This window comes from Myotis myotis, unplaced genomic scaffold, assembly GCF_014108235.1.
Source record: "Myotis myotis isolate mMyoMyo1 unplaced genomic scaffold, mMyoMyo1.p scaffold_m19_p_4, whole genome shotgun sequence".
Lineage (NCBI taxonomy): Eukaryota > Metazoa > Chordata > Mammalia > Chiroptera > Vespertilionidae > Myotis > Myotis myotis.
This window is the reverse complement of record NW_023416346.1, coordinates 53,154,757-53,178,810: the sequence shown is the minus strand read 5'-3', so window position 1 is coordinate 53,178,810 and position 24,054 is coordinate 53,154,757. Positions and strand designations below refer to the sequence as shown.

The following is a 24,054-nucleotide window of genomic DNA, read 5'->3' as shown; positions in this document are numbered from 1 at the left end:
GGGAAGAGGTTTCCAGAAGAAGGTGTACTATATAAAAATCAAATGAGGAGAATGATTCTACCAGCAAGCTGCCTATTCCAAGGTTTTCTCCATCTGACCTAAAGGGTAATTGCATGTTTAAATTAACCCAAGTATTAAAATTGTATACTTAAAGTGTGTGCATGTGTGTGTCTGTGTGTGTGTGCGCGCGCACACATTAGTGTGCAAGCACTTATGCCGACACATATTCCTTGAGAGACAAGGTCCATAGCTTTCATCAGATTTTTAAAAATAATTTATAATTCAAAACAAGGAATTTAGAGAAGAAATAAACCAATGTGGTTTGGAATAACTGGATGTAGTTGAGTTGGGCCTTGAAGGAAAGGAAGGGTTTTGATTAGTAGAAATATAGAGGGGGCTGAGTGGGCTGCAAGAGTCCCAGGGCAGAGATGAAGAAGAAGCTATACCTGGACCAGAGTTACTTCAGCCATTACTAGTCTTTTGGAGGTGCTGAATTATCTCTTCACCAGAGGTCCTGAATACTTGTTTAGCAAAAAATATCATTCAAGAGGAGATTTCATCAATTTCATCCTCTAGTCAAAGTTCAACAATTTTGCTCAGTGCTGGTTACCTTAGACATATATCTGAATCACTCTGTGCCTCGCTTAAAATATGGCAGAATGGTAATAGTTGGCTACAGGTTGCACGAGGAATCAACTGACATAATGTATGTAAAATACTTGAAAATAATATGAATTCTGTAAATTTTCACCCTTGTAAACACTGTTATCAACATCAGCAGCAGCAGCAACAGTAAGTCCACCAGTTTCCATCATCCAAAATGTCCTGACTTAAGACCTCACATGTTGCAGTCAACTAAGAGACAAGGCTACTCTCTTAATTGTAGGTGACAATAATCACACAATGTTTTTTCCTTTTTAAAATTTACATTCCTAACTAGCCTTTTCAGTATATTCTTTCTTTATAGGTATAAAGTCCTTCTCATTTTGCCAATAGGAACTGAATTTAGAGAGGCCTTGCCAATATATTTTGAAATGTCTTTTTTTTATGTTTGGTCCTCAAATAAAGATGTACTCAATTGTCTGGATGCCAGGCCATACCAGTCTGATTTTAAAAACACAAATTCTCCTGTATGACTCTTCTGGCACTAGAATTTACAAGGTCACCTCTTGGTTAAATTATATGGCTGGTGAGGAGCTTGGAGATGCAGGGTCAAAGGATCTTGTGACCAACAATGAGTTTTTTCTAGACCTAGAAATGCAGAGGAAGAAGGTATAGTTATTGAATTGAGTGTGACTTGAGCTTAAGGACAACTCTTATAGCAGTGGTTCTCAACCTTGGCTGCACATTAGAATCACCTGGGAATCTTTTTAAAATCCCAATTTCTGGGCCTCATCCTCTGGAAATTCTGTTTCTTTGTTACTAATGTTGTGGCCCCACCCCATAACAAAGAAACAGAATTTCCGGAGGATGAAGCCCAGAAATTAGGATTTTAAAAAGATTCCCAGGTGATTCTATAATGTGCAGCCAAGGTTGAGAACCACTGTCTTAGAGCAACTTTAGAAAGAAAATCTATTAACAAATAAATATTTATAAGTAGCTTATTTACTTGCTATTTACCTCAGTCTTCAAAATGTCTGGTACAGGCAAAGCAAGTAATTTAAATAATCTACTCTTTTAGGATGTCCAAATCAAAGGAATTCTTCTGCACTGAACCACTTGATCAATGAGAATATGCTGCTTGATCATAAAACATTTTAAGTATTTCTTGAAGAGCATGAGACCTGTCCTATTTTTGTGCCTTGGCCACATGGAAGACAGGGTAGAGTAAGGCCAGCTCTTGACTTGGAGACAGTGAAAATCACCCCCTAAAAGGCAGGTTTTCTTTTCCACCTCCTCGCCCCAGCAAGAGCCCCATTATAAATATTCTTAGGTTTCTACATCCAGAGAACTTGAGTTCTTCCCTATTTTCCTCCATACACTGCAGGCATATTCTTCTCTCTGCTTTTCCAGATGAGTAGTTTTGGAGCCCCAGTGGAAACCTCCTAATGGATGTCAGTTCTACTCATTGTTCTACTTGCTGGCTGGATGACCTTAGACAAGTCACTTGACCTTCAGAGGTTCAGTTTTCCTATCTGTAAAATGAGGTTACTTACCTACTTCATAGGTTTACTATGAAGATTTTTTTTTAATGCTTAAGTTTTTATTAAATTTATTGGTGTGACATTGGTTAATAAGATCATATAGTTTTCAGGTGTAGATTTCTATGATACAAGATCTGTATTTTGCACTGTGTGCCCACCACCCAAAGTCAAATCATTTTCCATCACTATATATTAGGTGCCCTTAACCCCCACACCCCTACCCCCTTCCCTCTGGCAACCACCACACTGCTGTTTGTGTCCACCATTTTCAGTTTTATATCCAATATATGAGTGAAATAATATGGTTCTTAGCTTTTTCTGACTTATTTCACTTAGCATAATATTCTCATAGTCTATTCATGTTGTAGCAAATGGCAGTATTTAGTCTTTTCTTATAGCTGAGTAGTATTCCCTTGTGCTTATGTACCACATCTTCTTTAGCCAATCCTCTATCGCAGGACACTGGTTGTCTCCATGTCCTGGCTACTGTGAATAATGCTGCAAGATTTAATGAGATAATGTTTGTGAAGCACTAGGAAGCTTTCCACATAGTAACCATTAAGTGAATGTAAATTATTATCAACAACACTACTCACAAAATGGTGATTTTGCAGAATCCCTATTCCATCCATGTACCTGGGTCATGGGCACTAGAAAACGCAGCCCAACAAGATACACTTAGTATAGCTGGATAGCTGGGGCAGAACTCTTGGAGGTATCCTGGCCCAGAATTGGTTTCCAGTTTTGCTGTCTTCCAGGTGCCTGTGGCTAAAGAGAGGGGTTAGGCCCCTTCTCTGCCTGCTCCTTATCCTTGAACAGAGACCTACTCAACAAAGAGGTTGCAGATATCTTCCTTTGAGATGTATTTTTCCAAAATAAAATTTGGTTTCTATTTCCAATGTTTCCTCTTTGAGCACTTCCATGCATTCAGAATTCTGTACAGCATGTTGTATGTTAATATAGGAATGGCTGGTAGGACTTTTGGGGGGGGGTGATAAAAGGAGACTGATATGATATTAGACAATTCTGTGATTTATGGGAGTAAGATGTTGCCAGACTGACCACTGAGTGATTCAATTCAACTCCTGGGTTGATGTGCCTATATACCATTCGGCTCTCAGATCCACCCATTTCTGCTCAAACACAGCACAGCCCGTGCCTCAATACTGAGGGTATGGAGGAAAAGGCAGTCAGTCAGTGTCTAAAAATGGCGCATGCAAGAGACGCTCGGGGAAGATGTAGCTGGACCTCTCAGGTAAGAATACCTATTGGTGTACTACTGGACCTCTTCATTGTTTGGAGTCTCCAAAGCAATGGTACTGGCTTTCAGGAGTGAGAAGGGAGGGTCTGAGTTTGGTAACAATCCGGATCAGCACAAACCTCTGGACAAAACTGAGACAGCCTTGAGTTTGCCTCTCATACCAATGCCTGGAGTTCTTTTCAGCCTCCTCCAAAATGTCAGGGCCTTATTGCTGCCCTATTGAGCAGGGCAGTGGCCAACTCTTGCCAAAGGCTCATATTCTCCCACCACCAAGATCATTGTGTTTTAAAGGCCTAGTGTTTCTCAATACCCAGGGGAGGATGTTATCTCTTACTATCTCCTCTAAGGGGTTCCTTTGCTGAATAGGGTCTACAGAAGTATCCTACAAGTCTTCTGATCAGGGAGGCCAGGATATTCATTAGTATGGCCCTCCTCTTAGAAAATCCCTCTTCCCTGGAAGACATGGACAGCTTCAGTTGATCACTTCCTCAGTAGGAACTCTTACCCGAAGACTCTAGGTCCTGGGACAGGCAGACTAACATGGAAGTTTCAGGTGGTCTGGTGCCCCTCTAATCACAACAGTGGCCTCCTCTTCCATCCAACCAGTCACTGGTAAATTTCAGAGACCTCAACTGCCTATGAACAGAACAGGCTTTGATCCTACTTAGCATGGGTCTCTCAGACAGTACGTACTTTTCTATAATATCCATAGTGGAAGAAACCCTTTGCCATCCTCATCTCCCCAACACACATAGAGTGTTGACAATTTCTTTCCAGAACCTAGTGTCTTCATATTCTCTGGCTGCTACATTCTCCCAACCTACCCTGTCCTCTACAGATAGGATTATATAAAATGTTTTCCAAATGTTGGCAGAGTAGAGGTGTCCCACCTCCTCGGGGAGATTTTAAAATGAGCGGGAAGGATGTTGGTTTAATTGTTATAAATGAGAGCCAATACTGGCATTTGGTGGTTGGTGGCCAGAGATGCTAAATGTCTTGCAATACATAGAATAGACTCACATGAAAGAGTTGTCTGTCCAAAATGCCAGTATAACACTCATTGAGAAGTGCTCTAAGTTCTTCCCTTCCCACTGCCCTCTCCCATCAAAGGTTACCTATTCTGTGTCCCATTCCCTCAGGTGTCTATTCTTGCTAAGTTTGATAAATTAATCAAATATTAAGGTGTTATAGACTGGTAGCAATTTATTTTGCTATTTTCCAAAGAAAATAATTTAAGCAGTCTCCACTCCCCCAAAGCTATTTAAATACTAGGTATTTCAGGTAAATTGCAGGCTGGGAAGGGAAAGGTGTGGGAAAGAAAGTCTTCCTTTTGGTGTTTCATTTCTTCTATGTGCAATCCCAGTTCCCCTAGCACAGTCCAGAGAAAATTATGGGCTTGAGACCATTGCTACCCAATAGTCACCCCTCTTCTGTGGCTCACCCCTTTATGAACAGTGCAGGAAAGCAAGAGGCTGGAAGGGAATGAATCGATGGTTTGCTGTGGACTTCTAATGCTTCCACATTTCCAAAAAAAATCCACAAAATCAGCTCTGGAGGCTAAACACATTTATTAACTGCAACTTAGACTCAAACAGAAAGTAGACTGAATTCTTTCAACCCTCTTGTTTATATTCCGACCCCTAGTTAGAGAGCAGCATCACAAAGCTGAGAAAAGAATCTTTTTTTTGGACAAATCTGGCTCCTAGCTGTGTGGCTTCATGTGAATAGGAACTTGGCATAGCAGAAGGGGAAAGGTAGTTATTGCAGCTGGCAGATGTTGAAGGCAATGTGTGGTGAACCTACTGAGCTTGGGAAGAAGCATCATGCCAATAAATAGCGTCAATTGGCAGAAGAAGAGTCAGGTTGGAGTAGGAGATGGAATGGCCCCAAAAGGAGAAGGTTGCCTGTAAATCATCTTCCTGGCCTAAGTCAGGACTTTAAGTTCCATTTCAATATGTTCAGTGAGAATTGGGAGGTCTGAATTCCATGTCTGACTATAAATTGTGTGACCTTGGGAAAATTACTTCCTTGAGGGGTTTCAGTGTCCTTTTCTGTAATATAGGAGAATGAATCAGAGGTTGAAAACTGGAGGACTTGGGGCCTGATTTGGCCAGTGGATGCATATTGGATGGCCAGCCCAGTATTTTGTTTGTTTCCACACTTTGAAAGCATTGTTTGTATTGGATCCCCACTTTACCACAGGCCCCACTATTCTCTCTGATCTTACCACCATCCACCAGCCCCTCCCAGACATTTACCATATTTCTTATATCCATCTGGCTCCTTACAGTTCCTCAACCTTAGAAGCCATGATTAAGTGATCTCTCAGGGCTCATATAAATATGACCAAACAAATATGCTATTATGATTCCACATTCAGCCTCTAGCATCACCAATGGACAGACAGAGAGGACCCTGGGGGGGGAGTAGGAAAGTCTGCCATAAACACAACCACAAAGGGCAAGTGGGCATAAAATTAACAAGCACCACTTAAGGAGCCACCCCTTCCCACCAAGGATGTAGCTTATTGAACATCCATGGCTTTTCCTGGACCTCAATTGCTTTGATCTCTAAATTGACCATATATTTTCTTTGAAAAGTGTATAAGCCTCACAGGGTCATGGCCAGGCCTTGATCATTGTTCAGCTTTGATTTGTAAAAGAATTATTCTTTTGTGGAAAATGGTATCAAGTTGCAGTCCTTCCTGCATGATTAGATAAGCAGGTTTAGGAAAACATTTTATTTTATTTTTCTTTATAAGGACAGTGTGACAGTGTGGACTTCCCCTAACAGAAAGTCCATCTATCTATGTGTCTGGCCACTTGCTAGACCTGGGTACATTCCTTTTTTCACAGCATCCCGAGACCAAGTCCTTTCCCTTTTAGATCTCCATTATTCTCTCTACTTACCCCATCCTGTCCATGACACCCTTTAGTATTATTTGTGAGAGGGCAAAAATATAAGCTACAGTGTGAGGAGCTGGGGTAGAAGGGTTGGTGAAGGTCCTTTTCATAGGGAAGTTACAAGTTCAGGGCCTCATGATTATTTGATCATTTCACATTGGCTCATGCCCAACTGTGAGAATTTTACAGTGACTAACTTTCGTGGCCCAGTCTTGGCATAAAACACACTCTCTTCACCCCCTGATCTCTGCAGAAACAAAGCTCTTTCACCTAGATCCTCTGAGACTTACTGTGGGTCACAGGCAAAACTGATGTCAAATCTCATTGTGGTGTCTTCAAACCTCAATATAAAACAGGCTGTCCTACCCCCAGTCTTCCTGGGAGCAGGGGAATAGGCCAGATGTTGAAGTTGTAATGGGCTTCCTCGATGGACTGCAGGCTGTGTCCCAGGTAAGAATCCACAGGATCTCAAATTGTTAATTGGAAAGTAAATAAGCCCAATACTGGCTAGTGAAATGAAAAGCTAGCTATCTTGGGTGTCAACACAAATGAAGGGAATAGACATTTGAGGAGTTGAACTTCCTCTTGGCCCACTTGAATACCTTAACACTGGCTTTCTGGTTTGTCAGTAAAACAGAACTCCTCTGGGGCAAAAGTTAGTAATTTCAGTAGGTATGAATGGATGAATTGAATTATAAGTGAGTCATTTAGGGCAGGTAAAGAAAGCTAGGTGATGTTAGAGTTGTTATCTTTTTAAATATGCTTTTTCCTTTGAATTTTTCCTCAAAAGCTACATTTCTGCCTTACTTTAAAAATATATTGGCTTTCTGCTTGAGGGACAGTGCTTTTGAATTTATCTAGACAAAATCTTTCAGCTTGCTGATCACCTTCCTGCTCTCATTAGCCTATTAAGGTAGGAGCATTGCACAAGAAATTAGAAAAACTGGGTTCTAGAACTGTCCAAACTATAAACTTCTCTGTGCTTCAGTTTCTACTATAAAACGAGGAGAGTGAATTAAATAAACCATAAAGCTCTTCAAGTAGGTTTTATGAAAATATTAATTAGTTCCACTGGACTAGGGCAGTAACCATTTATTGAATAATATATATTTCAATTACACACATTTGTATGAAACTAACAAAGAATGTACATAGACTGTGTGTATTATGAAAGCCCAGGGATCAGTGATTCCAAAGTTTCAGTCAGTCATGTCTTGTCTTTATGATTTTTGTCATATTTGGGTGCACAAGCAGTATTATTTAATGTTTTCTATACTAACTTGGTTTCTTAAAAATATCTGTCTTAGATTCAGCCCTAAGCAATAATATTCATGAACTCACAGATTTAATGTGCTTTATATGTCTCTTTCTAATAAATTTTCATTTATATAATACCTAAAATCAACTTATGTGCCTATACTTGGGGAATACATATCACACTTAGGAGAATATTGCTCTGGTTCCTCATTCAGATGTGGAAACTAAAGGTTGGAAAGATTAAATAATTTTGTTACTTATCACAAAGGAGGTTTCCATGGAGACATGACCAGAGGCCACCTCCCCTGACATTGTCACAGTTAGTCAGAAGCAGAGATGTAGCTAAAATCCAGGCCTCTTTCCACCTCACCATGCTGCTCCACACTTGCCATTATGATCTAAATATCCATGTTCTTAAATAAAGATGGGACTAGAATCCAGATCTTTCTTAAGTATTCTAAATTATAATAATAAAAATCCTGTGGCTTTAGATGAGTTATTTAATTTCTCTGGATTTGAGTGTCCTTATTGAAATGATAATTCCAGTTCTGCTTCCTGACACATGGTGAGAAAGGTAGTAGCTCCATTGACTAAGCATTTTCTAGACCCTTTTCTGGGTTATTAGGTTCCACCACCATACCACCATTATGAGGAAATGGGACCAGATGATTTCTCAGAAGCCTTTCTCCTCTGAAATGTTATTCTAACATGGTGAACCCAAGTTTATTTATCCAAAGGAGTGTGTGTGTTTGAAAGGAGCATGAATATTCTAACTTTCAGGGAAACCAGATATTCCAGATAGTCCCACTGAGTAATATAAACTCAATTTTTAAAAACCTTATAAAGTGTGTGTGTATATGAGAGGGGTGTGTGTGTATATGCGAGGGGTGTGTGTGCTGGTTTTGGATTTCCCCTGATGCATTTGTGTACTATAAAATGAGTTTCATCCAAGTAGACTCATCAGATGAGTATCTTGATCTCTTAACTTAAGCTTAAGAGTTGAATCCCATTAGCTCCAGCTGACTACTGTATGTAAGACCATCATACCTTGCTGCTATGATGATATCACAAAGCTGCTTTGAGCACAAATGAAGTAATGGCTTTTGCAAAGCTGTGAGGAAGCTGACATATTCCACTGAGTTGAAAAACCTTTGCCACAGGGACCTGTTCCCTGATGGGGGTAAAATGCTGCTGTATATTAAAGAAGATAACCTTGGATAGAAGGAGCTCCCAGGTAGTTTTTCCTAGCCCTGGACATTCTTCAGTTCTCATTTTTCTCATTTTTTTGTCCTAGGTTTACTATTATGAAGGTGGACAAGCTGCATCCATCGGGCAATTTAAAGATCGAATTGTTGCGTCCAAGGAGCCAGATAATGCATCCATCACTATTTTGCATATGCAACCAGAAGATAGTGGCATCTACACCTGTGATGTTAACAACCCCCCAGATTTTAGTGGCAGCAATCAAGGCATTCTCACAGTCAATGTGTTAGGTATGGACAAATTTTTATGGGTTTTCTTGGAGAAACTTAGGACTTTAGTAAGCCAGGGCATGGATTATAGTGCCAATTAAGTCCCAAGGAGAAATGTCCTCCCTCCTCCTTTGATTATCAGGGAACTAGAGACACATCCCCTAACCCAACCTGTATAGAAACAGTGAGAAATCACTCATAAAACATGTTGAAACAATTGCCAAACCAAAAGGGCTGCCAAAATGACAGATAGCAGTAGATGATCCAACCTCCAAGGATTCCTATTTCTGAAGGATAAAATGAGGACAGATGGGACAATGCATAGTCCCACTAAATGATCATTAGCAGCTCTTTAATTGGGGACCTCCAATTATAGCCAGTCCTACCTGGGGGAGACAGCTGCCAATTTATTATCTCTCCTATTAGCCAGCCACAATTTTCACCATTAAACCATCCTATATAATAAAAGGCTAATATGCAAACAGACTAAATGGCGGAATGACCCGCAGAACAACTGGTCGCTATGATGCACACTGACCACCAGGAGGCAGATGCTCAATGCAGGAGATGCCCCCAGCCCACAGGCCCCAGGCTGGCCAAGGGAGGTGTCAGTGGGGGCCCCCCGATCGCCCCACCAGTGGCCCCACAGATTGGCCCTGATCACTAAGCCAGGCCTAGGGACCCTACCTGTGCACCAATTTCATGCACCAGGCTCTAGTTATCCTATCTAATAAAATAGTAATATGCAAATTAACTTTCACTTTGTGACAAAGATGGCGGCACCTATAGCCACAAAGATGGTGGCGCCAGCCAGAGCCACGGAGCCGGCGGACACACAAGCCCACAGGGGGGTCCGGACCCCAGCCCCAGCCCCAGCCCCAGCCCCGTGGAGGCTGTGGCGCTGGGCTGCTGGGGCTGGAGCCAGTGGACACACCCTGCATCCCTAGTTCCCCTCCTCTCATTTCCAGGAAATAAAATGTCCACTGTGCGTCCACCTTTTGGCACAGCCCCTACCTGTTGCAGGTGCCCCCTCCCCCAGCAGGCAGCACTATGCAGCTCCTGGGCACCCGTCTTCCCATACCTTACATGGACAAATGCGTGCAGGCAAAGTCAGAAATTCAGGCCCCTGACGTCAGCTTCCAGCTCTCAGGGCACCGCGTGGGAGACTGAGGGGAGAGGGTGGGGATGGTGGGAAGGAAGGAGGGGGAAAGGCACCAACCAGGAGTTGCTCCAGCCCTGTCAAAGTTTCACTTTTTGTCTGCGGGTTCACTCCCCGGCACTGCGCGAGCTTTCCTGGGATAAGTAGCTTTAGCAAGCAGGAGGACAGCTGGGTGCTCCAAGGTAAGGGCTGGTTGCATGGCCCAGGGCACGGGACATGCTGCTGGGCACGGGGCCGGGCCTGTATGGGGCTGGGGACAATGGGAGGGGGAGTGCCTGGGCACCTCCTCCTATGCCTTAGCCTTCGCCTCCGGCTGCCGCTGCCACTGCTGCTGCCCCAGCTGCCTCCTCCCAGAGGTATTGTTGCAAATCCTCCTTCCTTCCTTACCCCCCACCCTCCACCCATAGGTGCCTCGGGAACCCCCAGACTCCCCAGGCATGAGCACCTCTGGGATGGCAGCAGCATGGGCACAGGGTGTAGAGTGTGTGCCCTGCCTGGGCAGAAGGGCCTGTGGTACAGAAGTGCCAGCTGCAGTGCAATCACGGGGTACACGCCATTGAAGGGAGACTGAGTTTTTCAGACTGAGTTTTTCAGGGATTTAACCCCACCAAGGTCTGGGTGGGGTTAAAGCCCTTCCCTGTGTGACCCCAACCTGGGCCTTTCTGGGTGCCCAGGGGGCGGGCCACACCCAGCTGCTTAGAGCTTTCACAGGATCCCAGTTGTCATTGTGAAAGGGGCCTAGGAATCCAGTTATCCAAGCCCCCATTTTACAGTTGGGGTAACTGAGGTCCAGAGAGAAGGAGGGCCTCCCCAGAAGTCAGTCACTAAAGGCCGAACTGTAATGAAAATAAATGGCTCCCAATTCCTAATTTCTGTTCTCCAGCATTTCTCCAGCACCCATAGGCTGGCAGGGGAGGGGCAGTTGGGGGCAATCAGGCTGGCAGTTGGGGGCGATCAGGCTGGCAGGTAGAGTGGTTAGGGGCGATCAGGCAGGCAGGCAGGTGAGCAGTTAGGAGCCAGCAGTCCCAAATTGCGAGAGGGATGTCTGACTGCCGGTGCGGGATTGGGCCTAAACCAGCAGTCTGACATCCCCCGAAGGGCCAGATTGGAGAGGGTGCAGGCCAGGCTGAGGGATGCCCTGCCCCCATGCATGAATTTCATGCACCAGGCCACTAGTTTTAAATAAAGGCAGGAGGTTCCCTTTTAAAATATGTTAACACTATTTGGATTGTTTTTCTAGATTCCACATATAAGTGAAATCATATGGTATTTGACTCTCTCTGTCTGACTTATTCCACTTAGCATAGGTCAGTGGTTCTCAACCTTCTGGCCCTTTAAATACAGTTCCTCATGTTGTGACCCAACCGTAAAATTATTTTCGTTGCTACTTCATAACTGTAATGTTGCTACTGTTATGAATCGTAATGTAAATATCTGATATGCCGGATGGTCTTAGGCGACCCCTGTGAAAGGGTTGTTTGACCGCCAAAGGGGTCGTGACCCACAGGTTGAGAACCGCTGCTCTAGGTCCATCCATGTTGTTGCAAATGGCAAGATTTCATTCTTTTTTATTGCTGAGTAATATTCCACTGTGTATATAAATACCACATCTTCTTTAATTCATCTATTGATGGACCAAAATGAGAAGAGACCCATAGGTACAGAGAAACTCTTGTTTGCCAGAGAGGAGGGTGTGTGTGTGAAAAAGGTGAATGGGGAATAAGAGGTACAAAATTCCAGTTATAAAATGAAGAAACTATGGATATGTAGTGTACAGCACAGGGAATATAGTCAATAATCCTATATAATAAAACCATAATATGCAAATCAACCAAAGAGTGGAACGACAGGCAGAACTACAGGTTGCTGTGACCCACACTGTCCACCAGGGGGCAGATACTCAATGCAGGAGCTGCCCCTGGTCACGAGGTGACCTGTGGCAGTGATTGGGGGACAGGGATGGAAAGTGGGCGGCGCCAGGCTGCCAGCCAAGGCGGGTGCCAGCAGGGGCTCCCCGATCACCCCACCTGCCTGTTGCCCCACAGATCGGCCCTGACCACCAGCCAGGTCTAGGGACCCTACCCTATATATTGGGAACAGTCTCTTAGCTTTAAAAATTAAAACCTGGCAAGGCTACTCTAACACTGAAAAAGCAGGATGATGCAGTGATGACATGCATGGACTCTGGCTTGCACATATTGTGGTCAGCCCTGATTCTGACACTTATAACGGTGTGACAAAGCCAATTACTTAACTTCCCTCTGCTTTAGTTTGCCCACCCATAAGATGGGGAAAATGGTACTACTGCCTCAGAAGGATCATGTTATGTACTACTTTTTATAATCAAGGCAAATAATGTAGCTGCCCATACAACAGCAAGATGCCTTTCACCTGTATGAAAAGTTTGGTCACTGGTGCATGCAGCATCCCGGATTGTGAGAGTGAGAGGGATGTCCGACTGCTGGTTTAGGTCCGATCCGTGTGGAAATCCCCCTAGGGTGCAGGCCAGGCTGAGGGCCCCTCCTCCCCCCATGTATGAATTTCATGCACCAGGCCTCTAGTATTGTAATAACTTGGCATGGTGACAGTTGGTTACAACACTAAGTGTAGTGATCACATCATAAGGTATATACATATCAAATCATTTTTATATACCTGAAACTAATATACTATTGTATGCTAACTATACTTTAACAAAAATTTTAAATGTTAACACCATTTAGAAAAAGAGCCACATGTTAAGCTAGAGTTGAGAATGACTTTATTTATATATACAAATATGCATTATGTGACACTGGACAAGTCAAATCCATTCTTCAAATGAATTTGGAGTGATTCATTTATGCAGTATTTATTGAGTGCTTGCTTTGTGCTAGGAGCAATAAGGTTTACAGCATTGGAGGCGTGGTTATTGCTTTTGGGAAATTCATAACTTTAGAGATTTCTAGGGCTCCTTTCAACCTCTGTTTGAGAAGACAATGGGAGTTTTGCTCCTGTCTTTCAGCCTAGCAGGTCTTGTGTGCAGACCTTCAGATGTACTGAAGGGAGGGATGAAAGGGCTGCAAACCCTGACCAACTAACAATTTTAACTAAGGGCTTTCCCACTTCTAAGTAACCCCAATTAGAGCTGATCGAGTTATTGTTCTTTTCAAGATGAGTACATCCATTACAGGAAAGGAAGAGATCAAACCAGTGACTTGATAATTGAGTAGCTTGAAAAAGCAGCAATCAGTAACAAGGTGAACACCTAGGGGAAATGTCCAGAGTTGTCTGAGCTTGCCATTCAAGTGATGCTAGAAATGCACCATGTACTTACTGTGAGGTTTGCTACTGCATCTACACACCTGGTAATCAAGCACTGATTTTTAAGAGTGGTGTACCTCAATCCTGTTTTTATTTTGCTGAGCCCTGTTCTAGGCATTGGGGTACAAGAAATGACAAGATAAGTATACACAATCCCTTTCCTGGTAAAGTTGATGCTCTAGTTTGGAAGATTAGTCATTTACATGGAAACGAAATGGTCTGATATAGATGATAGCACGTCAGGATCTGAGTCAGAAGACCTAGGTTCTAGCTCTTACTTGGCTACTCTGTGGCATCAAGCAGGTCAGTCCACCTTGCTCTGGCCATTTTGATATGGAGTTATGACTCCTACCCTGTCTTTATAGGTTTACTATTAGGATTAAATTATATACTGTCCATGTTCAATGAATTTGATGGATTAGTCCTCTAATGGGTTTCTGTTGCTCCCTGGCTCTGGGTTGTCCTTCTGACCAGGAATAGACGAAGAAGCCAAACTTTTTTATCACTGATCTTGGAAATAGTCCTGAGATAGTTATGCAGAAAGGTTAATATTCTTAAATTTAAAGTTCAGAGAATCCCTAATCAACTTCCATAAGAAGCTGAGGGTCATTTTCTCTTTGAGTTGTTCTTTCCCATGAGTATTTGGGTTAGTTGTTCCTGCAATGACTGTGTCATGACTTTTCCTTAAGCATCTGGGATCCAGAAAACTTAAGAGGCAAAGGGTCTGTGGATTTCTTTGTTTATTTGGGAACTCTCAAAAATTCTATTTTTATTAATTGGGCTCAAAACAAAAGCATTCTACAAGTTAATGCTTTTGAAAATTTTGAAATTGATAATTTTTTCTAAAAATTGAAGCAGCTCTTTACAGTTCCCAAATTCCATTGTATATGAGTGCCTGTTCTGCTTATCCTGACTGAGGGGCGGGGCATGGTGGGGGCAGTCCAATGGTGGAAAGAAGTACCAATATTTTCTTAAAGATCAATCTTCCTAGCAATGCATCTTTTAGAGTCATTTTACTACCCAGTGATGGGCATTGATTGATCCCATGCATTTACTTGTTCATGCATAAATTCATTCAATAAACCCTGAGCACATGTCCAGTTACTGTGCTAGGCAACGGTGATGGAAAGATGTAAAAGATAGGGTCTGAGCTCTCCAAAAGCTCAGAATCTAGTGAGGGAGGCAGATATATAACTTAAAAACAGTGAAGGTAGGAGAGGAGATCTGGGAGACAGAGGGGAAAGGACTAAAAGCTGTCTGGGGAAATGAAGAAGGTTTCCTGGAGAAGGTGACTTTTGCACTGAATATTGAAGGATGTGTAAGAGTGTGTAAGGTAGAAAAGGGGCTGAGGTAGCAGGACACAGTTTAGGTGAAGAAAACAGCAATGAGCAAAGGCCCAGGTGGTTTGGACACCATTCATTTAGGAGAGCTCCATTAGGTATGATAGCCTTGAAAAATGAATCGCTGAAAAATATCCAGCGGAAGTTTGAATAATTATTTTGTATGCATTTAGAATGAGAATCATCTTCCTTATGCAATTTGGCATATAAAAGAAAATGATATATTTAGAGAAGGTTTGAGACATTGCTGAAGCATTTTCTTTTGTTTTCTGAGGTGAGCCTCTTCCTCCCACCCCAATTCTGTTTAAAGCAATAAAGTTAAATGGTAGGTCAATGGCTTTGGCAGTAAATTGTGGGCTTTAACTGATGAAGTGCCAATTCAATAGTGATGCAGTAGTTTTAGAAAATATATAGGTTTGGGACATGGTTCAAAATGATTCACTAAGTGTTTTATTAATAAAAAATTAAAGGAGAACATGTGTCCAGCAAAATATAAATACAATGCCTATCTAGATTTGATTCTGGACTCAAGAAATGAATAAAAGTCATTGAGGTTTTTGTCCATCATTTAATGCAAGACCTGGTACCTGACTGTGATAAAATACCCCATTTAATTTTCTTTTCAAATTGCTGTATTATGCTGTAAAGGCTATTAAATCTCCATGTTAAAAAAAATTCAGTATCTAAATCTAATGATAGTTGCAATAGACTTCTGGTTAAATAGTCTTGTTTAGGGTAGGCATAGCCAATGAATTGTCCCCATCTGAGAAAATCAGTGGAAAGGAAGAGAGAATGGAGAGGTAAAGAGAAAAAAAAATACTTCTCTTAGTTAAAAAGACAACTGTTTAAAGATAGGGATGGTGAAGTGTTTCAAAGGGCTACAAGTATATCTGTTTACTTGCTCATGTGTACAGTAGTTTAGAATCTAAGATTGGAAGATTAACTTCAGTAGCAAGCTATAAAGTGCAGCTGCGGGAATTAGTTCTGCTCGTGGCCAACAGAAATTCTGTGTGCAAGGCTCTATAAACATGGCTTCATTAATATAAATACAATATATTTGGATTAGCCGGAGCTCAGATAATCACCTGTTCACATTTTGCAGATGAGTCAACTAAGGTTTGGCTATGTTAGGTTACTTGCCTAAACACATCTAGGGTAAAGTTGCAGAGCCAGTATTCTGTGTTGATCCAGAGCTCTGTTCTTAACTGCTACCTATCAAGCAAGAGCAGAAATCTGGGAGGTCTGGAGTATTAAGGTCTGACTAGCCTAAGTTAGAGAACCTACGTCTTTGGAGGACTTTAAATCCAACTTAAGATAAGGAAGATGAGTTGGAAAGTTTCCACATTCAGGCACTTAACTTTCTGTCAGACTAAGGTTAGAAAAAGCTGTGAGCTGTAAGATGAGTGAGGAGATTCAGATTTTCAATTTCCCACAGGACTTCTCCATTGAGGTGTTTTATAAGCAGCTAAAATTCAGTATGTCCCAAACTGACCTCATTCTCACTCCTCCCTCCTTCCCACTCTTTGCCTGAAAACTTGTGCCTCCTCCTGTATTCTTTATCTCAGGGGATGATGGCAAGCTCATGTACCCAGATGTTCAAATCAGAAATCTGGGAGACATCACTGACCCCACCTTCTTCCTCATGCCTCATATCCACTTGGTCACCAAATCCTGTTGACTTGTAGTACCTCTTGAATTTGTCTCCTCCTCTCCCTTGGTTCAGGCACCCAAGAGTAAGATTCAGGTAAAATTTTAAAATGACCATCATCCCTCCCCTACTTAAATTCCTCCTGTGGTCCTCCTGCTCTCAGTACAAAATACATGAAATACAAAGCCCTCTTTCACTACTCTCCCCACCCCACTTTCAGAACTGTGTCAGAAGGCCCTCAAGTACAGTGGTGCCTTGACTTATGAGTGTCCCGACTAATGAGTTTTTTGAGATACCAGCTGTCTCTCGGCTGACTTTTTGCATTGAGTTGATAGAGTAATTTGAGGTAACGAGCTCCTTAACGAGCTCGGTCTCGGAACGAATTAAACTCGTAAGTCAAGGCTCCACTGTATTTGCTTGTGGAGTGAAAAATGAATAAAGATTTCAACACTCTGTAGCACCACCCCCTCCCCCCCAAAATGGGCTTCCCCTACCAATGAGTGACACAGGCAAATTCAAACCCTCCAACCATTTTGTGCACCCCGGAAAAATAAGTTCCAAAAGTAACTCATAAGTAAAAGGAAAAATAAAAATATGGCATTAATATAATAATTTTTAAAAGAAAAATAATAGGTTATCTCAAAGTATTTAAGTGTTATATTTTCCTTTGAAAATGTGCTTCAAGAATATAAATTATACTCCTAGTTGTTCAGTGTTTGCTTACATTTGGTTGTTTTAATAAAGACATATTTTTACACACAAAGTGGAAATTCCTGGTTATAGATCTGGGAAAGAGGCAGATGGAAGACTTGCTATTAGAATCTTAATGGCCTGGTGACTGAAAGGTTCTTGCATCTGAGGTGCTCTACTCCCACCTGGTGGTACAAATAGAAAACTGTCAGAATAAGTTTTAAAGATTAAAAAAAAAAAAAAACAGCGGACATTTCACAAAATGAAAATGAGGAAGTGACTGTAATTGTTATAGACTGTCATTCATTCAACAGAATTTTTACTCTTTGTTATTATTTTACAGTCAAACCTTCTAAGCCCTTTTGCAGCATTCAAGGAATAGCAGAAACCGGCCGACCAATCTCTCTTTCTTGCCATTCGGTGCTTGGAACGCCTTCCCCTGTGTACCACTGGTATAAACTTGAAGGAAAAGACATCATCCCAGTGAAAGAAAGCTTCAGTAAGTATATACCTCAGAAGCCCCTGGCAAGGTATGGTGTGTGTGGTAGCTGATAGCTTGTGTGTGTGGCTGACTGTTCATCTTCCAGATCAATTTTCTATTTTTCTGGGAGGGGGGTGTGAAAAGAGATGATTGTGATCTGGTCTTATCCCCAACTTCTAGAAGCCAAACCTGGTTTTGGCTCAGAGGTGGTGGGATGAGGCTACCTTTGGAATAGTCTTAAGGGGTCTAGTTGGACCCTGCACACCTCAAGAAAGGGAAACTAATGTGAGGGAGTGGGTTGGCATTGAATGATCTGCTACATTGACATCTCTACCCACATAAGAGATTTCAAAAGTCTATTTCCTGGTTTTGACAGACCCAGCCATCGGGACTTTGGTTATTGGAAATCTGACCAATTTTGAACAAGGTCATTACAAGTGCACTGCAATCAACAACCTCGGCAATAGCTCCTGTGAAATCGATCTAACTATTTCACGTGAGTTGATCATACAACAGTTTCTCCTTAAGTCAAGTATCCTGGGGCTGCCAATCAAGTAAATTAATTAGTCCTGGTTAGTCCTTCCTGTTTCTCTGGAGATTTGTTGCTTTAAAGGTTAATATGATGCATTATCATCCTAATACGTATCTATTGTTTACACAATACTTAATATGTGCCACACACTGCCCTAAAATGTTTATAAAAATAAATTTGTTTAACCTTCACAAAATCTCTAGAAAGTAGGAATTACTATTTAATAAATAAAACAACAGCCTCATTGATAGTACTAGGCTAAATTTTCTTTGTTGCGCTGTTGGTAAATCAAGGTGAAACTGTAGCAATCTATGTCAAACATGGGGCTCACAATCTTTCCAGTTCTTAACTAATTTGTCAAGATATGCCCCTGATAATGATAGTAATAAGAACACTCATATGTACAGTCACAGTAGCTAATATTTGTGGAGCACAAATTATGTGCCAGACACTCAGCCAGGTACTGTGAGCATTACTTCTCTCAGTCTTCCAAATACCCTATCTAGGAGGCAGGATATGTTACTCTCATTTTACTGAAAGAACTGGAGTTCACGTAGGTAAGTTATATGCCCAAGGTAATCCAGTTAGTAACTGGCAGTATCTGGATGCCTCTAAACCTCAACCTTCCAGCTCAAAAGTGCTTAGTTACTAATCATAGATTTGAGGGCTTGGAATTTTCAAATTGGACCAGTCAATGGCAAGCCTCCATAAAGGATATCTTGCTATACCTCTCAAAGATTACTTAACACTTAGGATCATGTCATCTATTCCTTTTTTCTAACTTACTTTGAATATATGATTTTAATACATACAATATACAGGTGGCCAGTTTCATTGCTTTCCTATGAAGCTGAGATTTCTTCCTTTTATTTGCCCTGATCCAAACATTTTTCCAAATCCAGGATACACCTTCATCCTTATATCACTTTCAGCTCTTTTTATTCAAAGTGAAGAAGCTTCATCTGTTTGATCTGTCCTTTCTGTGGTCCCATTCTACCCCCAGTCCTTTGATCCATTTATGCTGTTTTTCTCTGGATCTTCCACAGTCCCATTTTACCTTTCCAGAGGTACAGTCATACATCAGATGTAGAGACTCCTAGGATTTATACTTGAACCTCTCTTCCTTTTGAATCCTCTTTCCAGTGATGTTGACACTTGGCTTCCTTCCTTCCTTCCTTCCTTCCTTCCTTCCTTCCTTCCTTCCTTCCTTCCTTCCTCCCTTCCTTCCTTCCTTCCTTCCTCCCTTCCTCCCTCCCTCCCTCCCTCCCTCCCTCCCTCCCTCCCTCCCTCCCTTCTTTCCTGCCTCCCTGCCTCTTGATTAATAAGGTATGTGTCTTATAGCTGTGGAAGTATTTACATAGTCATAATATTGCAAACTTGGATTTACCTACAACTAGTGCTATCCTATCTAATAAAAGAGGTAATATGCAAATGGACCATCACGCCAACACACAAGATGGCCGCCCCCATGTGGACACAAGATAGCCACCACAAGAGGGCAGTTGTGGGCGATCAGGCCAGTGAAGGGCAGTTGGGAGGGATGAGGCCTGAAAGGGAGGGCAGTTAGGGGTGACTGGGCTGGCAGGTGAGGACAGTTAGGGGCAACCAGGCCTGCAGGGGAGGGCAGTAGGGAGTGACCAGGCCTGCAGGGGAGGGCAGTTAGGGGTGACCAGGCCTGCAGGGGAGGGCAGTTAGGGGTGACCAGGCCTGCAGGGGAGGGCAGTAGGGAGTGACCAGGCCTGCAGGGGAGGGCAGTTAGGGGTGACCAGGCCTGCAGGGGAGAGCAGTTAGGGGTGACCAGGCCTGCAGGGGAGGGCAGTTGGGGGGGGGCCAGGCCTGCAAGGGAGGACAGTTGGGGGCAATCGGGCCGGCAGGGGAGCAGTTAGGCGTCGATCAGGCTGGCAGGGGAGTGGTTAGGAGGTGATCAGGCTGGCAGGCAGAGTGGTTTGGGGCAATAAGGCAGGTGAGCAGGTGAGCGGTTGGGAGCCAGCAGTCCTGGATTGTGAGAGGGATGACCAACTGCCCATTTAGGACTGATCCCACTGGGGTCCCAGATTGGAGAGGGTGCTGGCTGGGCTGAGGGACACCCCCCCACACATGAATTTCATGCACTGGGCCTCTAGTCTATACTAATAAAAGGATAATATGCTAATTAGACTGGAAGACCTTTCGGACAAAGCCATGGTGGTGGGGCTGAGGCAGAGGTGTTAGGGGCGATCAGGTCAGGAGGGTAGGGCAGTTAAGGGTGAACAGGCCAGCAGGGTGGGGGCAGTTGGGATGAGCAGGCTGGCAGGGGGGGCAGTTGGAGGCAAGCAGGCTGGCAGGGGGGGAAGTTGGGGGCAAGAAGGCTGGCGGGGAGGGGGCAGTTGGGGGTGAGCAGGCCAGCAGGCGGAATGGTTAGGGGTGATCAGGCAGGCAGGCAGGTGAGTGGTTAGGAGCCAGTGGTCCTGGATTGTGAGAGGGATGTCTGACTACTGGTTTAGGCCTGATCCCGGGATCGGGCCTAAACTGGCAGTTGGACATCCCCCAAGGTGTCCCAGATTGGAGAGAGTGCAGGCCAGGCTGAGGGACACACCCCCATCTCCCCCCCCCCCCCCGCCCCATGCATGAATTTCATGTACCGGGCCACTAGTAAATATATAAGGAGAATGTGGTAGGGTGTGAGGGGAATGGTGTAAGAGAGTTAAAACTTCAACTTCCAGAGTAGGAAGTCAATAGAAAATAACCAAAATTGGAAAACGTAGAGAACATATTAGAACAAGCATAATAGAAACATGGGGGCACATTTTAGAAGATTACAAAATAGTTAAAAATGATTGTCTCTAGTGAATGGGACTGAGAGATGGAGGACTGGTGATTTTTGTTTTGGTTTGTTTTTGTTTGATGCCTAGTGGAACTGTTTGACTTTCTAAATTATGCACACGTATTCCTTTAATCATCAAATGTTGAAGGAATAATCCCTCAATTCAACTAGACTTTAGTCTCAAAATATAAGATGTCCATTCTTATTTGAAGGGAGGTGGATGGGGATGAGCCTTCCTGGAACACAGACATGGCCTCTTGGGGACAATAAAGTCTCATGCTCAGCTGAATCATCTCACATAATAAATTTCTCTATAGACTGATCTAATAAACCAGTTTATGAAATGGGCATATCCCTTTCCAGTGGCCAGAATATATGAGACTCCATAGTGAGCATGGAAACTATGAGAGAGAATGTAGGGACCCACTTGACCTATTCTCTTGGAAAACCTGCTAAAATGTCCATGCCTGTAACAGAGGTCATTTCTCTGGTCACCAGAGTGTAGCTCCATGGTGTTTCTTTCACTCACCAAGCAAATGCACACTGAAGACTCCTCGAAACTTAATTTTTTAAATATAAAGTTTTTAAAAATATGTTTTTATTGATTTTAGAGAGAGGAAGGGAGAGGGAAAGAGAGAGATTGAAACATTAATGAGAGGAAATTTGATTGGCTGCCTCCTGCATGCCTCCTACTGAGGATTGAGCCTGAAACCAGGGCATATGCTTTGACCAGGAATCAAACCAGCAACCTCTTGGTGCATAGGATGATGCCCCTTTTTGAAAGTGATGCCACCTCCCCCAATTTGGCATTTTTTTTATTTATGTGTGTAAATGTGAATGAGTAAACTACATAGTTGACCTAGCCATCATGCTTCCCCCTTGAGTTCAACTGGCAGAGTTCTAGGGGTTTCCATACTCCCAGCCTATGCAATTCCAATATTTTCCACTCTATGAATGCCCCAAATATTGCCCCCTGTCACAAAAGTACATGTATGAGGCAGAGACAATATATTCCACTTTACTAACCAGTTGCTTGTATACTCCAGATCCAGAAGTTGGAATCATTGTTGGGGCCTTGGTGGGTACCCTAGTAGGTGCTGCCATTATCACCTTTGCGGTGTGCTATGCAAGGAGCAAGGCAAAGGCAAAGGGGAATGAAAGGAAGAGAACTTCTAAAACCACCACAGAACTCGAGTAAGACCTTAATTTGTTGTCTTTATTTGAATATAGTCATTTCTCTGGCATAGCTCTTTCAGTCAGCTCTTCTAAAGCACTCCTTTTAGCATAAAATATCAGGCGTATCTTTCTGTTCATTCTCACTACTTTTATAAAAGAATCATGTTGTGTACTGTTTACTGAGTGCTGTATTTCAGACTGTTCTAAGCACTTTATATTAACTTATTTAACCACAATAACCATTTTAGGTCTAAGAAAATGATTTAGCATATTAGTATACTTGTCTTTCTACCAACTGGTCATAAAATATAATTTTCAATATTTTTTTTTTTTGGAACAAGGGTCCCACAAAGGCAAAAGTGCCTAAGGTCTACAGAAGTCAGAACATGACTGGGCCCACAGCCTATGCTCTTGACCACTCTGCCATTTCTTCGTGAATGTATATCACACTTGTTCATTTGTTCATCTTGCCATTTCTATGTTTCCACAACTGTGTATTGGGCACCAACCAGATGCCAAGTATTGTGCTAGATGAAGTGTGAGCTAGAGATAACACCCGAGTTATGGATTTGGGCCTCAAAGATCTTACTAGATGAATAGATCCTTTCACCCTGATATGTTTTCCCACATTTGGAACACTGGTTTTTCTCTCTTGAACTCTAATGATATTGTTGAGACATAACTTTTCTGCACCCAAAATAGAGACACGTGGTCTAACAGTGAACCAGAATATCAGAAATCACAGAGGTCTTGAACAGATTGGGACCTATGGTCACTAAAACCTATGGCTCCACGTGAAATGTCAAACCCTAACTTGGTCTTCTCTGGGCCTTCTTCCTGCAGACCAATGACAAACAGAGTTACAGAGTTCGAGACAATGCCATCTGAAGATGTTATTCAACTAGAAGCAACACCAACTTCCTTCCATGAGATTGAACCCGATACCATCCTGGGGGCAGATCATGGGCCTATCACCATTCCTGAGTCTTCCCTGGAGCCTGCCCCAGGACCTGAGCCTGCCCTGGTGTCTGAGCTTGAAATCCAGCTGGAGCCCAAGCCCAAACCCGAGCCCAAGCCAGAGCCCGGGATTGTAATTAAAGCCTTGGGTGATAAGGAAAAACCAGAATAAGTCATAGGCTGGTAGCCTAACTGCAGTGTTTATCACTAAGGAACCCATTACTGGCACTTAGAATTCAGTTGACCTAACCAATCACCCACTACCTCCCTCCATTTTGACCAACCCTCTTTTAACAAGGTGCTCCTACCATCAATCCAAAATAAACAGGTCAAGATAACTACTAAATAAATGCAAGGGTTCCTGCCTTACCAGTAAAATGTACTTACAATTTTACTAACACATAAGCATAACTAATTATAAAAGCAAGTGATTTCTAATTCAGTTGAATAAACTGCACCTATTTCAAGTATACAGTTTGATGTGTTATGTTTTGACATCTGTATATACAACTAACACTTGTGTAGTATTTCAGAAAATCTTATTTCTGTATTTTTAGCTACTCTTTGTTACATTCCATATGCACACATGACAAGGTGGCTTTAATTGGATTCAATATTATTTCTATGATTAGTTCAATGCTTCCCATTTTCATATTAACCACTAAGAAAAGAATTCACCATTACCATATCCCAGATTAGAAAAAAATCTTTAAAAATTCCAGAGAAGATTATTTAAAGGGTTCATATTTGTTGGTACGTAGCATTTAAAACTAGGTCTTAAAATTAATGCTTCATTTATCATATTAGATTTCCGAAGGAACCACCCTGTTATTCACTATCTGAGCATAGCAATTTTTTTAAATAACCCAATTTTTAAATGCAAAGTAATGTACAGGCAAACAATTCCCAATACAATCTTCCTTTAGTG

General features: G+C 42.5%; 1 protein-coding gene across 1 annotated transcript in view; it reads left to right on the top strand.

Moving 5' to 3' along the window:
• The window catches only part of VSIG1 (V-set and immunoglobulin domain containing 1), a 36,113-nt gene extending 12,517 nt beyond the window's left edge, over nucleotides 1–23,596 (top strand). Inside the window, exons 3-7 of the mRNA XM_036304131.1 lie at nucleotides 8,860–9,058; nucleotides 17,521–17,676; nucleotides 18,035–18,154; nucleotides 22,040–22,187; nucleotides 23,013–23,596. Of these exons, the coding sequence (XP_036160024.1) occupies nucleotides 8,860–9,058; nucleotides 17,521–17,676; nucleotides 18,035–18,154; nucleotides 22,040–22,187; nucleotides 23,013–23,298 (909 nt within the window). The 3' untranslated portion in view covers nucleotides 23,299–23,596. The remainder of the gene's footprint in view (nucleotides 1–8,859; nucleotides 9,059–17,520; nucleotides 17,677–18,034; nucleotides 18,155–22,039; nucleotides 22,188–23,012) is intronic.
• Nucleotides 23,597–24,054: the final 458 nt, after the last annotated feature.